Source organism: Triplophysa dalaica, chromosome 6 (genome assembly GCF_015846415.1).
Source record: "Triplophysa dalaica isolate WHDGS20190420 chromosome 6, ASM1584641v1, whole genome shotgun sequence".
NCBI lineage: Eukaryota > Metazoa > Chordata > Actinopteri > Cypriniformes > Nemacheilidae > Triplophysa > Triplophysa dalaica.
Window position 1 is genome coordinate 7,825,051 of NC_079547.1, and position 16,300 is coordinate 7,841,350.

General features: G+C 36.1%; 2 protein-coding genes across 2 annotated transcripts; one reads left to right on the forward strand and one right to left on the reverse strand.

Annotated features, from left to right (window-relative positions):
- Positions 1 to 2,280: 2,280 nt before the first annotated feature.
- Positions 2,281 to 9,836, reverse strand: psmd12 (proteasome 26S subunit, non-ATPase 12). The gene is made up of 11 exons (XM_056751451.1): positions 9,641 to 9,836; positions 9,279 to 9,338; positions 9,059 to 9,187; positions 8,861 to 8,968; positions 8,646 to 8,750; positions 8,254 to 8,403; positions 8,015 to 8,149; positions 7,760 to 7,872; positions 5,588 to 5,762; positions 3,285 to 3,362; positions 2,281 to 2,662 (listed from the first exon to the last, which is right to left on the reverse strand). The coding sequence occupies exons 1-11, from the start codon at positions 9,746 to 9,748 to the stop codon at positions 2,453 to 2,455; spliced, it is 1,371 nt and encodes a 456-aa protein (XP_056607429.1). The 5' UTR covers positions 9,749 to 9,836; the 3' UTR covers positions 2,281 to 2,452.
- A 2,489-nt stretch (positions 9,837 to 12,325) lies between these two features.
- Positions 12,326 to 15,259, forward strand: tefm (transcription elongation factor, mitochondrial). The gene is made up of 4 exons (XM_056750784.1): positions 12,326 to 12,422; positions 12,722 to 13,191; positions 13,274 to 13,423; positions 13,757 to 15,259. Exons 1-4 carry the CDS (start codon positions 12,338 to 12,340, stop codon positions 14,180 to 14,182), a joined length of 1,131 nt encoding a protein of 376 aa, XP_056606762.1. The 5' UTR covers positions 12,326 to 12,337; the 3' UTR covers positions 14,183 to 15,259.
- The last annotated feature ends 1,041 nt before the right edge of the window (positions 15,260 to 16,300 follow it).

The following is a 16,300-nucleotide window of genomic DNA, read 5'->3' on the forward strand; positions in this document are numbered from 1 at the left end:
CGAGTTGCTGATTCATTCACCGTAAGAGCGACTGTCCACTCAAGGCGTCAGCATCTTGTAAGTCTGTCAGAAAGTTAGCATCCTTAAAGTAAACGCAATAGCACTCCCTCACTTTATAGTCTTTATGACTGTTAGAATTTCAGAATAATAATGAAACAAGTGACCCCTAAGCATTTCATGTAAAAGTTACTCAACTTGAGAATGTATTAGTTGTATACATAGAATAGTCAGCACTAATGTACATAAGCTACATAACCACCATCTTTCTCTGATGATGCATGCAGTCAGTGCCTGCCTCTTCTTCTCTTGCGTTTTATGACGGTTGAAAACAGAGCGTGGCTCAAGGTGTATTATGGGTATGGGTTAGCTGTTGATTGTACATCGATTGTAGTCTACAGTCGTTGTTGCTAATAATATCCACTATAATTTCGGACACTACTACAAAATCGATGTCCACTCAAATATTGCACTAAATTAGAGTACATGGGTCTATTTTGGACACAGCCTCGCTCTCGCTGATTGACGGGTGGCCGTGCTCTTTCTCTCACTGATTGACGAGTGCTTTTCCAGGAGAATTGACCAATAAAAGACTAAGAAAACTTGTCAAACACTGTTGAACCCCCCATTTAAGGAATAACTATCTGGACATGACAGAGATGCTATGATCTTGAGGAAGGCAGTCTGTAAACTGCAAACATTTTAGAAAGAGTTGGCTTGGGTTTATATCTTCCCACGGCTTCCATTATAAGCATATCGGCTAATTATATAAATATTTGTGTGCTTTAGCCACATTGTTGAACCAGTTAAATTATATCTTAAGAAGTAGTCGCAACACACGCAACACAGAAACTACTGTAATGTGATATTCTTTTCATGTCAATATTAGTAATATACGTTGATCTTGGGCTGATTTCGACCAAATTTCTACGGACCAAAAAAAGACCAAATTTCGACGTTGATTTTTGGGCCAATTTCGACTAAATTTCGACGGACCAAAATAAGACCAAATTTCGACATCGATTTTTGGGCTAAAAGACGGCCAGGACGGGCCGACTTGATTTAGCCCAAAAAAAGACGTCCAAATGACGTCTAGTGCTGGGTGGGTTAAATAAGCCAAGCAATCTTTGGTGAAATGATGCACACACAGTAAAACCCTGGGGTTATACTCCTTTGGTGTCGTTTGAAAAATGAATGGTAACCATTGTTTTCTCAGAAGTTCTTCCTTTGGTTATTTAAGTCAGACGGACTTAGTTTCACGATGTAGACATGATGCACACACATCACGAACCAGCGACAGTGTTTGGGGGAGGAGAGTGAAGTGTTCGCGCCAGTCCCAGCAAAACATAGGCGGGGACTATTTCTAGTGACCTTGATACGTGGCGTTAGAGACTCGGACTAGTTCACGTCTCGTTTGCGTGATTCAGAGTCGACTCCCTTTTCCACAAGGCAATAACTTTATCATAAATTAACCTTCGGACTTAAACTCGGCAGACTGCTTACTTTCAAAAAAAGGCAACATAACACACTGCATGAAATGTAATTTTCATGACCTATTGTAACTTACTCTTTAAGATGTCGCCACCACTCACGCTTATATTTATGGACCCATTTTGAATGTTGAAATCTGTTTTATTTTAATAAACATGTTTCATGTAATGAATTTAACTGTTAAAATAAAAAATAAAATGTTGGTTAATTGTTTGGTTGCCCAAAGTAAAAATAAAAAGAAATTACAAACATTATTGTGTGGTTACTACTTACTGCTTTAGTAGGGAAAATAAATACTATGGGAGTAGAGATCTGTTTGGTTTCTGACATTCTTACAAATATCTATTTTTTTGGGTGTCTGTTGTTTCTTGGAAGATTGGCAAGGACAGTGGTTAAGTGTGTTTTGATTACAACCTAGGAAATAGTTTTGAGTGTTATTGTTGAACCTTATTGAACCATGAGTAACTTCCAACGAAGAGCTTTAATATGCATTAATGTTTAAAACTAGGAATGACATCACCAAAGCTACTGCCTACATTGAATGACCAAAGGTCTGAAGCTAGATCAAGTGAAGAAACCCCTTTTTATGTGCCTTCTATAAATACTGCGAGTAACAAAATGTTTTCTATCAATGTTTTAAAGTAACAGATGTTAAAGTTTACTGAAGGAGAGTCATTAAAAATACAATGTAATCTGATTTAAATACATGCAGGCCTAAAGTGAGTAGTTTCTGTAGACAGTAACAACAACCAAGCCAGATCTCTTGAACATAAAACAAAGACTGCAAGTCACTTCATTGCCAAAAAACATTTACCAGAAACCACTGGGAGCAGATTCTTTTGAATACAAAAAATAATTCAGTTACAAAATCAAAGTTTTGAACATGAATGTTTAACAATCAGATGTTTCAAGGTAAAATAAAAAGTATTTGAGCAAAACTATACAAATAATATCATGACTAGCTTTACTGGAGGTTGTGGATCATCTCTTCCTTGGCAATGAGATGAGTAGTTTTGTTGACAAGAGACATGAGAGAGTTAAGTTTGTGAGACCAATCATTCAGAAGATTGTTGGGGTCTTTGGGCCGCTGAAAATTAATAACACCAGCCAGACGGTCCACCTTCGCATAGATTGTCTTATTGACCACCAGGTTTGATAAGAACTCCTCAGACTCCTACAAACAGTAAAAACAAAAAAGTTGCATATTATGCATGTGCATGTTTTATTTTAATTGTTTCCTTTAAATATTCCACTTATTTAATAATTTGAAAGCTATTTAAAGGTGTTATAATACATTTTGAAATGCCTGTGCAGAAATAATGCATGAAATATGAAGTTAAAATCTGTGCAAATTAGAACATAAAACCTATAGACACAGGAATATAACTTGTATATATATTTTCCACTATTGCTTTGAATGGGATTACATTTTTTTACAATAATCCAGCAATAATGTAAATAATGTAGACTATGAAAATAAATAAAAAAAAATTGAAAAAAAATTTTTTGCGAAGTTTAGGGATCGAACATTACTGGTCCTGTCATGTGTATACCTTGCAAACAAGGAAATTGCCAACTTTTTTGAATATATACTATATTGTTTGCTTGGACAGTCTTCTTGTCTTGTTACATTTAATTCAGATGTTTATCACACTTTTACATCAAAATTAAATGTATACCAATTAATTGCCAATGTTTTATAATCCCAGCTCTGTCACGTACCTGACAGAAATCTCTCAGACTAATCTCAAAAGACAAGAAAATGATTGAATGGCATATTTAATGACATAACTTACATCAACTGAGAGGTCAAGCAGTCCCGCCATCCTCTCCATTGTGATCCTTGTGTAATATTTTGCCATAATTCTGATGTTCTGAAAATGACCAGACAGATAATTATAATTAGTTATACAGCAAGTAAATTGAAATGACATACATATATAAGTTCTTATATAGTTTACTAAAACAAAATAATATTAGAACACTTCTGTGAACTGAAATCAAATAAAGTTTTTGTCTAAATATTATTTGAAAAACCTTAAATGTTGCCTTTGCAATGAACTAAAATAAGTTTTAGCCGAGGCACTAATATTAATAACTGAAAATAAATAAAAACTAAAACTGAAATAATAAAAAAAATCAAAAATAAGACAACAACTTCAAAATATTAACTACTGTGCAATAACCAGGCTTGTGATCAGCCAACAACAAAAAAGGAGGAAGACTGCACGCACCCTCACCACCCTCCCCACAACAAATAAAACAACACAAAAATATTTGTCACTTATCGCAGAAACACATAATATAAAAAAGTACATAATAATTACCCAATTCTGACAGGCAATTTTGGTATATCAGTAAAAATGTTTAACAGTTCAACAGTGATCTTAACAATGTTTAACCAAATAGGTTGATGCTTTGTGCAAATATCTTATGCCAAATAAGATGGCATTAACAAATGGCATCCCTTGAGTACTTAACATTACTTTTCATTGTATTGTCATTATTAAATAATAATTGAACACAAAAAGTGAAGAATACTTTGGCCTCAAGAGATTTCCATAGACAGCCACTAGATAGCGCATCTACGTAATTCATACAACACTGATAGCATTAATCCACATTTAATAAAGTTAATTCAAAAAGCTGCATGTTGCGGTTTCAGTTTAATTAAATTTATGTATTTGGTAGAGACACCATTCCAACGCGAATTATCATACAACATAGGGCTGGGCGATATGGCTAAAAAATATCTCAACACTATGATGCTTCATATCATTCGATATCGATAATTATTGACCTTTTTTTAATGTAAAAATGAAAAGTAGAACAGTTCGTATTTAACCACTGTATTTTAACTGACCCACATTATTTAGGCATTCAACAAATAAAATTAGTTTTAGCAGTAAAAATTTTAACGAAATATCTTCTTTATGTCTTACTCTACTTATATTAAGATAAGAGTTTAAACAAACTTTGAACTTTAAATGGAAGAGAACACATTTTGTAACATTTTGTGTAAACATAGAACAATCAAGGCAAACTTTACGGTAGATCAACAACAGCATCAGTAACAAGTAAAACCAACAAACCTTTATAACAGTAAACAAAAGCCTGACTTCGCTAAACGGCAGCATTTCTTTTGCAATGAAGTACGCTATTGCATGGGTTATGTCATTATATCGCTTTGAAGATTTATCATATGGCATTGTTACAGAGTAAATCTCCATCGTGGACTGCTTGTGGGTTGTTTGTTGAATTGAGGTAGATGGGCGACACGATGTATATTCCAAAGATGGTGGAATAAATTGCTTGTGTTTCCGTGCTTAGACGGGACGTTTTTTTTTTTTTTTACATCGCTTACACACTACGTTCTTCTGATGTTGGTCGGAAGAAAATAAATAAAAAAACTGCCACACTTGCGAGCTGACATTTCCCTTTTAGTTCACAATTTCCTCGCTGACGGCAGGCACGGTTCTCATCTTGTACATGTTCTAATGTCAACACGGCGATGATGCAACCAAACTGAACCAAACGCAACCCAGCAAATTAGATCTTATTGGTTGTTTGATTGTCAATCGTAGCACGCTCATGTAACAAAACATCTTATAGGCCGTTTAAGATCTTCAGACGTCACGGGCGTGCACATTTTAAGGAGATTATCTAGCGCTATATAAAACGTTTTTTTATATTGATATCGACAATGTTGTACCGTCTATGAAAAAATCGCTATCGTTTTATCGCCCAGCCCTAATACAACACATGTTTTTTGAGTATCACAACTATTTTTACACAGTCTCGTAGTCTGTTTTACACGGTCTCATTGACAAAGAAAACTTGCAGAATTATGTTCTGAATTAATGAATCGGTCGGTGTGTGCCTTTATAACAAGCATGCGATTGACATAGGGAGCATAGAAAGGATCCAGTTGGATGATGATGACCCGTACATCTCCAAAACCCCCGCCACAAATAAAAATAGAATGGAATTTATGCAATCCCAACAAGGTAAAAAATAGATAAATCCGTACTTATACAGAAAAAAAAAAAATTACATCCCTGAATAACTGCTGACACAATACACTATAAAGATTACTCACATGTTCTACCACTCTGTTTTTCAGATTTTTCCATCTTTTCTCTCCCTCTTCTGAGTCGGTAAATACATCAGTGTCAGGGGTTTCCATAGAACTCTCTCTCAGCTCCTTCCCATAATCCTTAACAACGCATGACCAGCTCATTAGCTCCATAGTGGTAAACTTCTTCAGGAGATCCCTGTCAGGGAGAAAAAAGGATTAACTCTTGTATACAGGAATGAATCGTAGAATTATTACGCTTATGGCTCAGCAATCCTTAAACCACATAAGAAAACAAAGGCTATGGAACAGTAAGTAAACAGAGCGATGATCCCCTAACACCCCAACTGGCCCTTAACAACACAGAAAGATATTTATAATGTCAAGAAGTTTCTTGAAAGAAATATCTATCTTGATTTTCATCCATAACGGACAATGGAAAATAATATACAATGTAAATATTTGTATCTTACTGTATTTCAAATAAGACGTAACATGCTCTGATGAAAACTGTGTGGCTGAACTGTTTGTAAAACAAGCTTGCCAAATAAAGGGATAATAAAATGAAAATCTATGAAATGGGGTCGGCTGATATGTCTCCCACATTTTTTACTCTTTCAGTAGTTTTTTATACAAAAATCTTATTTTGATGCCTCATTTTTTAACTTTAGATATAGGCAGTGTTGGGAAAAATCTCATTATCGTTAACATTATAAGCAGATAAACTTAACACTTTCCTCTGTGCATTTCCCCAGGTTAAAAATCATGTACAAAACAAATGTCATAAACTGGATTCTGTGCATCATTTAAATGTGCAAGGACCCCTGGTTCTGTTGAGTCCAACAGCTTTCAATTTAAGCAGAAATTGTGTGTGTTTGCATTTGCTATAATCTATTGCCACTCAGTCTGACTCACGGGTCATGTTCCAGTGAAAACGTGACATCAATGCATATTCTCATACAGCAGCACAGACTCCACCCTAAACCAAGCTTGCTGTGCACTAGGGCTGGGCAATGTGTTTAAAAAAAATCTATCGATAATCGACCGTAAAATCACCGTGATATCCGATAATATCGGGTGTGTTTGACTTCATGCAACTTTGCGCAGACGATCAATTTGTGGAAACAGACCGGGAGGGAATTCGTTCCGGACCACCAAGTGCCAAACAAACACGCACACATACACACATTTATACTGTTACAGGAATACGAGAGTATTTTCGTTGTTAAATCATTCTATAAATTATATAAAACCTATAGTACAATTGTATTGGGTGTTGTGCTGTATATTAATCCTACATCTTTCTTTTATGCTAAAAGGATCATCTGACAGGGTATTTACGCTGTACGTTTATTTTAAGATGGTAGGACTATCTGACAGGGTATCTGCATTGTGAAATCATCCTAACGGTTTATTTTGTCGATGTGGTTTAGATTATATTAAGTTTTGCCCTGCGGTAGGAAAATCTGACATGCGAGCATGAGACATTCCCGTGAGCGTGAGGTTTTTGCTTTGCAGACACAGCTTGTCTTTCTCTTGGTCTATCTGTGCATTGACCGGCAGGAAACAGCAGCACATTCAACTGACCGAAAAAAACTGCTTATCCAAAAGTATGTCACTGTTACAGACTGCCTGGGCATATGAACATTAACGTACACGTCCAAAGCCTACATCGCATGATAATTTTATAACACATATTTTCCCTTATTATAATTTATCCTCTTGTATCTGTCTGTTGTAATCGACAGCAGGATATTTGTGAAACATCAGCAATATACGCTAACATCGCCCAGCCCTACTGTGCACTGGCAACGGCATCATTTTAAGGAACAGTTCACCAAAAAATAAGAGAGAGATATTTGGAAGAACGCTTGTGACCAAACAGATCTTGGTCACCATTGATTACCATAGTAGGAAAAAATGCTTCATACATTTCTTTGTTCTGTTGAACACAAAAGAAGATAATGCAAGCTTTTGATTATCATTGTAGTTTTTCCTACAATGTAGTCAGTGGTAGTGGAGAATTGTTCAGTTGGATGCATTCTTGCAAATATCTTTCTCTGTGTTCATCAAAACCAAGAAATGTATACAGATTTTAAACAACTTGAGGACGAGTAAGTGCTGACAGACGTTTTATTTTAGGGTGAACTGAAACTTGAAAGGAAATAGTGTATCCTTGGGTTTTAGTTTATTTACCTGTATGTTGGGATATCTTCCAATTTCTTGTCAGTGCTGATTCTATGAACTAGATCAGACTGTTCATTGTCATAAGGAGCCAAAATCACATAGAGGACAACACTCTTCAGAGCCTAAAACAAACACAAGGTCTATTTAGTTTTAAACACCTTAATTGGAAAATTAAGTGACAGTTTCTTTGTTCTAAGGTCAGGAAAAAAGGTTAACATTTACACTCAAAGCAGAATGTGAACTGAGGATTTTGATGTTAAATACCTGCTGCCATTTCAGGTTGTCTTCCAGGATACTGGGAGTGTCATAAATGGCTAGGTAGTGTTTGCATATGGACAGATAGGAGCCCTCATGCTGGTCAACTTGAATCATCAAATTATAATATTTAAGCTTCAATTCCTAGAAAAAAAGCAAGTCCGGAAATTAAGAAAAAACAACATACAAATATATATATATCTGACAATTCTTTGGTGAAGGAGTTTAATTAGTAAGAGATTGAGAACCTCAGTGCCTTCGTCTTGGAAGAATTTGGTGTTAATCTTTTTGCTGATGATCTGTGTGCGAATATAATCCTTGACAGCAATGCACAATCTCATCTGCTCCAGAATGAACTCCACCTTCTCCTTTTTTTCCATAGAGCCATACGTCTCCACCTTCCGGGAAACAGAAACGTTTCCAGTCTTTATCATTAGTTATCTAGACTACGTCAGCTAATATGTTCAGCTCCCATTCATGAGATATGAGATGACAGTTCCAGTGACTTAATCTACGCTTGAATGGAGTAAATCGCCATCCAGCTCCAATATTCTAAATCAACATCATAAGTACAACTAGCCATGTAAAAAAGAAAAGAATTGTACAGCATGTTCTAATATACTGAATGAATCAGACGTACCTGCAGCTCCTGCACAATGGATGCAGCCTCTTTCACATCTCCACTTTGTTCTTTGATGTGGGCCAGTATTTTAGTCAGCCTGGCACGCTCAATTTCCACATATATCTACAAAATCATTGACATAAGTACAAGGATGAGCCTTACAACAAAAAGAAGTGATCCAAGTCATAAAAAAATGGAATATAAATATTTTAAATAATTTAAAAACAGTAGACCTTTCCAGCAGTGACAGTGCGCAGTGTGTCGATGAGTCTGAGTTTGATCGTGAGGTCACTCACGGCATCAACGTAGGTATAACATTCCTGCACCATTTTAGCAACAGCCTGCACAGGAAAATAAGATATTCATATACATTATTTAACCCAGCATAATGAATTTGACATATATGTTAACCAGTCTTTTAGTTTTTCTACCTGTTTAAGCTGACTCCTCCTCTTAGACAGTAGCATGATGTTTTCGTTCAATGCATCCCAGTCCTTGGCTTCATAGCACATCCGAGCTATCGCCACTAAAATTTTGGAAGTGGAGACCATATCTGAGGCCTGGACAATAGTGACAACACAAACATATTAGAGCATTTGAAGACCTGATAAAGTAAAACTTTCATAGAAGACAACTATGATAAGCACTAACAGTTCTCGTCTGCTTTTCTAAAGACAACAGACTTTCAACAGCATCCTGTAGTCGGCCCTCCTGAAAATGGAAAGAACAACAACATCAGAAATGTTTAAATTGTATCTCTCGCAAAGGTTATGTCATTAAACAGTGATTGTACGTACGGCTGTTTGACATGACATTAAATGTTTCTCTGTGTATGTCTCCAATGATAACACAGATTTAAATATGAAGCTCACATGTATGTGATAGGCTGTTTTTTTTATAAACCCGGACACTTTCTAATGTATTAAAATAAGCAGTCCAATGGTTATCCGATAGCAATTTCATGAGCGTTAGCTTTAGCTTGCAGCATGACTCAGCCGCTCATTCACACTTACTTTGGCCATTGTCTCACACTCAGGCAGACGCTGATCGACAGTGGCTGTGTAGTCAACCTCCATCTTCACTATCCGTCCATCGGAACGTTCAGCTCTGTCCTCTGCCATTATTAACGTAAATAAACGGTTGAATGTAATCTAACTAAAATCCGAACAGGTCGCTCGAGCTCCTTGTGTGACTTTTGCCAGTTGACAAACCTACACATTACCGCCACCAACTGGACAGGAGCACTTATCGTTTTTTCCTTGTTTAAAAGCCGTTGGCAGTCATTCAAATATATGTTACCGCCACCTACTGACTGTGAATCAAATAGCAGATTTTTTCTTTTTTATTCCTCATCACGATCGGATCATTTTCAAATTATGGTAACAAATCTGTCATTAAACTTTACAGGCATGTAAAAGGCTTCATAAAGATAAAATGCCATTAATACGCAACTCAGCGCATTTTTAGAATGATGATTGTTGAAAAAAAATCTACATTTATTTGAATTTCATTTCTACTTGAAAAAACACATGTTCCCCTCCCCATGTTTAACTCTTCTGAATTGTGTATAAACATTTATTTTTCTTTTATTTTTTTATCAAGTTAACCAATGAAACACAAGTATAGATTATTAATGATAATCTTAAATCTATAATTTATTAGTAAGTTTATTTATTTTTATTTAGCCTTGTTGTGCACGCACTGTAGAGCTTGTGCAGAGGCAGCAGCATTTGCCAGAGGGGAACTGGAATCCCCTTGTCAAGTTTTTTTTCTCGTTCCTAAAACTGTTTTGCACTATTTGCCTGGCCGGGGGGCTTCTTTAGAATTCAGAATTTTTTAGTCTGTTTAATATTCGACCTGTGTTTCTCTCTCCTATGCGTGGGTGCGTGTCCACCCGTGTGTGTGTCTATGTCTATGTGTGTTAGTACCTGTGCATATTGTGTGTGGGGAGCATTTGTATGCGGGTATGTCTGTCTTCCTCTATATAAATAGAGAAAATGTCCCTTTCCTAGATATAAATTAGACATTTAGTTTAAAATGTTGGTTTTTGCTGTGGTTCTTTAAAAGCATCATTGGTGTGGCTTTGGTTTGTGTCATTATGAAGGATGTTTATTGGTATAATGCAGGGTTCCTCAAATCCTACCCTGGAGGGCCGGAGCACTGCAGAGTTTAGCTCCAACCCTGATCAAACTTGCATACCTGTGATTTTCTAGTGATACTGAACAACTTGATCAGCTTGCTCAGGTGTGTTTGATCAGGGCTGGAGCTAAACTCTGCAGTGCTCCGGCCCTCCAGGGTAAGATTTGAGGAACTCTGTTATAATGTATAGATTTTAGTTTGCCTCATGCTAGTTTTGAGGTGACTTAGCCATCATTTTGGAAAATCATCCTTTCATGGGAATTTGTCACTGGTGTTATTGGCACTGGTGATACACCACTGGCAGAAAACTCTTTGCAATAATAAGTCAAATAAAATAATTAAGAATCAAATGGCCCATTATTATTGGTAACAATGTAATCATGCCGGTGATTATTAATCATCAAATTTTAGGCAAGAAAACTGAATTACATTTTTTTACTTTTTGAAGTCAGGAAGCCCATGTTTTTTGAGAATGACCCCTATGTTGCATACTGTGTACACCTCAAAAGGGTGTGTTCTACTCTTCCTGACACCCCTCACACAATCCTGTCTGGTGCCTCCATTTTAAAGTGTCTTGTTTAATCAATGTTCCATCCCTAACCCTGCCATCACCATTTCTTCTCTCCAGCAACCACCTCCCACCCTTGTCCCTTAACCTTACTTTGGAATTCATATTACCTTCTCCCTTTCCCCGCTCTGACCCACGTTTCTTGTCACATTTGAGTATTTTCCTTCTAGATTATAACATTTGAGCACTACCCTGTAGAAGAAAAACAGCATAACCTGGTTAGGTTTTGAGGCATGGTAGCTTGTTTGTGCTGGTTTAAGCTGGTCATGTACTGGTTTAAGATGGTCCTGGACCAGCTTTAACCAGCACAAACCAGCTACTGTTCTTCAAAACCTACCTACTCAGCATATGCTGTTTCACTCAACAGCTACTTTTATTTTAACATTTGATTTTTTATACACTAGATGGAGGTTGATGCAAACATAAAAATGTTAGTGAAATAATATATTCTTATAGATTTTGGTACCTGTTTTCAAGACAGTCGAACTAATATGATGTCACAAATGTGTTTACCAGATTAGTTAAAAATTAAAGATAAATGATTATTTATTATGCAACCATAATTGTGTTTGTTTCTTTGTTCGATTTTTCAAGACACCAAACAATTTTTAAAACAAAACATTTAAAATGTAACAATGTATAAATTTTGTGTCTATAGTGTTGATTGGTTACAAGCGTTACTCAAATATCTTATTGTGCTCTGAAAAAGAGAGAAACTCAGTTTTGACATAAGGGTCTTATTATTATTAAGTCTAACTGACAAATTCTAACAACGTCTAACAAGTAATCATTGGAGCAAAGTGTTCATCAGTTGACATCATTTATTTCATAATGCCCAATAATTCCAAAACATTGAAATAAAATTAAGAACAAACACTGTTTATAGTTGATTAAGTTGCCCCTTTTCGAAAAACGACCAATTTTCTCTGTGTCTATGGCGGAACCACGTATATTTTCAATGTTCCCATACGAGCCGTTTTAATGAGGGACAGTAGGGAAACGCATGGGACATATATGTAAGAAACATCAACACTTGTTATCAAATATGTGGCTTGCTAGGCGACTTGCGACATCTTTTGTACTCAAAGGTAATGTATAACCTATCAATTGTATTGAGTTAATAATGTGTAAACGCTGCAGTTTGTCTTAAAAGGTACAGTATATAGGTTCATTCCGTGTCCTCTAGGTCTCCGGCTGTGTTTTTTATTTTCATACCTGTGTTTGGTGAAAGAAAAGCATGCATGAATAAGTAGTCCCTGGTTTCTACAGGACAGTCGACTGACCAATTTTATAGCAAAAAACAAGGGTTTTGTGTGGGTGTAATAAAATATTTATGAATTTCAGTAGTTGGAAGTGTTTGTAAAAATTGCATTTACTTGTATTGCAGGACATTGTGGTCTGTTCTCTTATACTTTGAGATCCCCGCCTGCGAATGACCTTAGATTATTCCACTGCGCTTGCTACAGGAGAAGCGGAATCACGGTCGCTGGTTTCAACACCGTGAATGGGTCTGATTCGTCTGAATTTTGCCACGACGACAACAAACCTCTGGACTCATGTTATACAGCAGATCAGCGTTCTGTCATTCTTCAGCGCCTCAACACTGCTACAGAGTCTGAACTGGCACAGATCAAACTGCTGAGAGGAAGAAAAGCTGTAAACATTCTCAGCTATAGAACTATGCATGGACCATTCAACAGTCTGGAAAGTGTCATTAATGTGCCCTTACTGAAGCACAAGAGTGCTGTCATAGTCTTTAACTCCATACTTAAATCAGATGAGATGAAGGACAGGAGAAAGGGAAAAATCCACCTGGCTAAATTTATAAGACCTGAAGTTGACCGAGCACTTTTGAAAGTAAGAGAAACTGTCTAATTAAACCCTTTTACCAACATGATTGAAGAATTTTTGCAATGATTCATTCTCTAATGTGTTGCAGGAAGCAAGCTCTATTATATCTATTGTTTTTGGAACGAATAAAATCGCGTGGACACATATGGATCGAGCAAAAAATGTCTTAGACTGGCAGCAGGAAGAGTGCAAGAGTTTCATGAATGGGACGTACATGGCATCAGATTATTTGGCTGATGTAAGTTGTGCATGTTTTTTTTTTGTGTGTAAAAGTTATGAAAATTTGCATCCCCAATACATGTCCAAAAGAATGTGTTTTTTGATAAATATTGGTAAATATATTAATATTGGTAATTTTACACCATCACATTTTGTTGCTTGAATTGTTTTGCTTGTAATTTGTATGAAAGCAGTGGCATTTAATCTTATTCTTTTAACATATTTTCTAGCTATAATATACTGTATGTATATGATAGGCTAGAATAAAAAGAAGGTTCTGTCTATCAGTAATAATCTATTGGAATCCTTAGTGCAATACTCAACTACAGTATATATCATTTTTCAATCCTAGATCTCTGCTGCTATTTCAAAATTTCCTGCCGCTGACTTCTTTGTGGTGGAGAAGCCAAGTATCTCACCGCAGAACACATCCCTTTTTCCAGTCATGGCTCACCTTCGGACAGTTGAGGCCATGCTTTTTGCTTTGCTAACCCCAGTGAGGGAACCAGGAAGATCCCCCAAAGTACTTAACATGATGCGTACAGCTGTGGGTCGGCATTTTGACCTGATGGTGGGGGACAGTCGGGCAAGTGGAGCTGAGACCGTAAGGAATATGATGACAGAGTCTGTAATGAAGCAGGAGCCACGAGTTGTTTTTCCCCACAATTTGGTGGTAAAGCACAGAAACTCCTTTCAGATGAGCAGCAAGAACAGAGGGGAAGAATTGTGTGATACTCTTCTGCAGGCTGTTGCATTTTTTGAACTTCTGCGGGAGTAAACCCCTATGAATGACTTTTGCTAATTCGTTGTATAAATTGAAACATTACGCACTTGGTCAACTTATCCCTTTCATTAACACTGTGTCTACACCGGACGCGACTGGCGGAAAGTGACCTGACACACGGCTTGTTGTAGAAGGATTGTCGTGCTGTGCCATATCCTGTGTGGACACAATTTGAATTTATAATGGATTCTACTCTGTTCTTTTTTCGTGTCTGGTGTAGACATGGAATGATGCCAAGCTGCATGTGCAATGAAACAATTTAGAGAATCTTTAAGTTATTAAGGAAATAAAAGAACACAAACAAATTATTTTATATTTAAGTTTATCTTATACAGGACTTGTTAAATGCTGAAGCTTCATAGAAGTAATAAGAGGATATGTAACCTAAGTTAGCCCTTGTGGAACTAGACTTGGATCTAAATCTAAAATGACTGACTTCCAAACTATATAATATGCTAAATTATTATTTTCTAATATTAATTAAAAAAAGTAATGGTCTACTGCTTTGAGCATGCTCCGATGAACATTTCTATACCATGAGACCATGGAAGCTGAGGAATAACTAATTTCCAAGAGTAAGTAGAAATATACCAGGCGACTGTGAGATGGGTCTCTAAGTGAAATAGGACTCAATAATTATATACCTTTGGGTAAACTCTACTGCGCAACAGGTGAGTAAATTATGCTGTTGTCATAGATCAACAAACTTAGAATCTGCATATTTTTGCAGTGTAGTTCCAGTTATAGGGTCGACTACTTCAATGGACCAAAGACAGTTCTGCAGAATAACAATACATTTCTGTTTGAAGAATTTTTACATCTACACACAGTGTTTAATCAACTTTGAGTCTTAAGAGTTGTAAACCTCATGGTTTAATGTTTATTAGTTATGTTGCAGTTTTATTTTGTTATCTCTAGTGATGCACTGAAATGACAATTTCCCGAAACCTAAAATTGGTTCCGTTAAAAACTTAAATGCATTTAAAAATGGCTTTCTTAATATTTGTGTTGATTTTCTGAATAATTGCATGTTTATTAAAAAACTTTAAGTCAATAAACTAATAAAAAATTGTTGAGAGTAAAATGACAAAATCTGAAAACAAAAAGTTTTAACAATAAAAAAGTCAATATATTCTTCAAGTTTATGCAATATCAAATGTAACAGTTCTTTAACAATTATGCAGAACCCTATTATTATCTGCAAAACTGCACTCAAATAAAAACTTGGCACCTATAGCAAATAGAATGTTTTAATATGGTACAATCACTACAATGACAAACCAAATACTGAATTGCAGTGGTCCTGATACTGTTGCTATTTGTAAACATTTTTACTTGACTTTCAAATCACTGTGCAAAACTTATTATATCCAACCTCAAACTGTGAAGAATTAATGCAACCTCAGGAAGCGGTTATACAGTACTACACCAATGTTAATGTAATTGCAATTATGGTTGAACGGTGTCTACCAAATCGGTATCAGATAAGGGCTACACTATAATGCAACCTAATGAAATCGTAACCTAAGACGCACAACTTCTTTACTTATTTCCTTTCTGCTCTTTTGTAGTATCTGTTAAAGTCATGAAAAAACATGCGTTACTGAGATTGTAACCGTACATTTTATTAGTCATGAGTTAAATTACTGCTTTACGGCAAAAACTAATATGTTTCTCTAATGGCCTTACTGTTGTTATGCATAACTCCCACTGATAAATATAAATGACTGGATTGCTAATTACGTCATTACACAAAAGCTACTGCGCCGTCATGTTGGAATGCCCAAACGTAAAATTAAGAGGGAGTTATCACATATCAAAGATAAAACAGTAATTTACCAGTCCCCATATTTAAAGTATCAAAATACATTTTAAGATGCAGATGTCTTAAGCATGAAAATGGTTAATTATTTAAAGTCGGGAATTTATTCTCGGGAAGACAAGGCATTAGTGCACAAAGACACCTGTTATAACCAAATAAGGTATAGAAACTATATGGAAGAAGAATGTGTGGGGTCTGTTTATAACCTAACAAACAACATGACAAAGAATGTTGGCCCCCTTCTGTATATGGCCTTGTGTCATGATCCTGCCTCGCCTTAGATGTGTTCG

Bases quoted from the DNA above. Each gene is read 5' to 3' on its own strand.
- psmd12 (XM_056751451.1), bottom strand. From the start codon at position 9,748: ATGGCAGAGGACAGAGCTGAACGTTCCGATGGACGGATAGTGAAGATG. The intron at 9,339-9,640 runs GTAAGTGTGAAT...TTCCATTTTCAG, and splicing joins AGTGTGAGACAATGGCCAAA to GAGGGCCGACTACAGGATGC. The intron at 7,873-8,014 runs GTATTTAACATC...TGTTTGTTTTAG, and splicing joins ACAACCTGAAATGGCAGCAG to GCTCTGAAGAGTGTTGTCCT.
- tefm (XM_056750784.1), top strand. From the start codon at position 12,338: ATGGGACATATATGTAAGAAACATCAACACTTGTTATCAAATATGTGG. The intron at 12,423-12,721 runs GTAATGTATAAC...CTTGTATTGCAG, and splicing joins GACATCTTTTGTACTCAAAG to GACATTGTGGTCTGTTCTCT. The intron at 13,424-13,756 runs GTAAGTTGTGCA...TTTCAATCCTAG, and splicing joins CATCAGATTATTTGGCTGAT to ATCTCTGCTGCTATTTCAAA.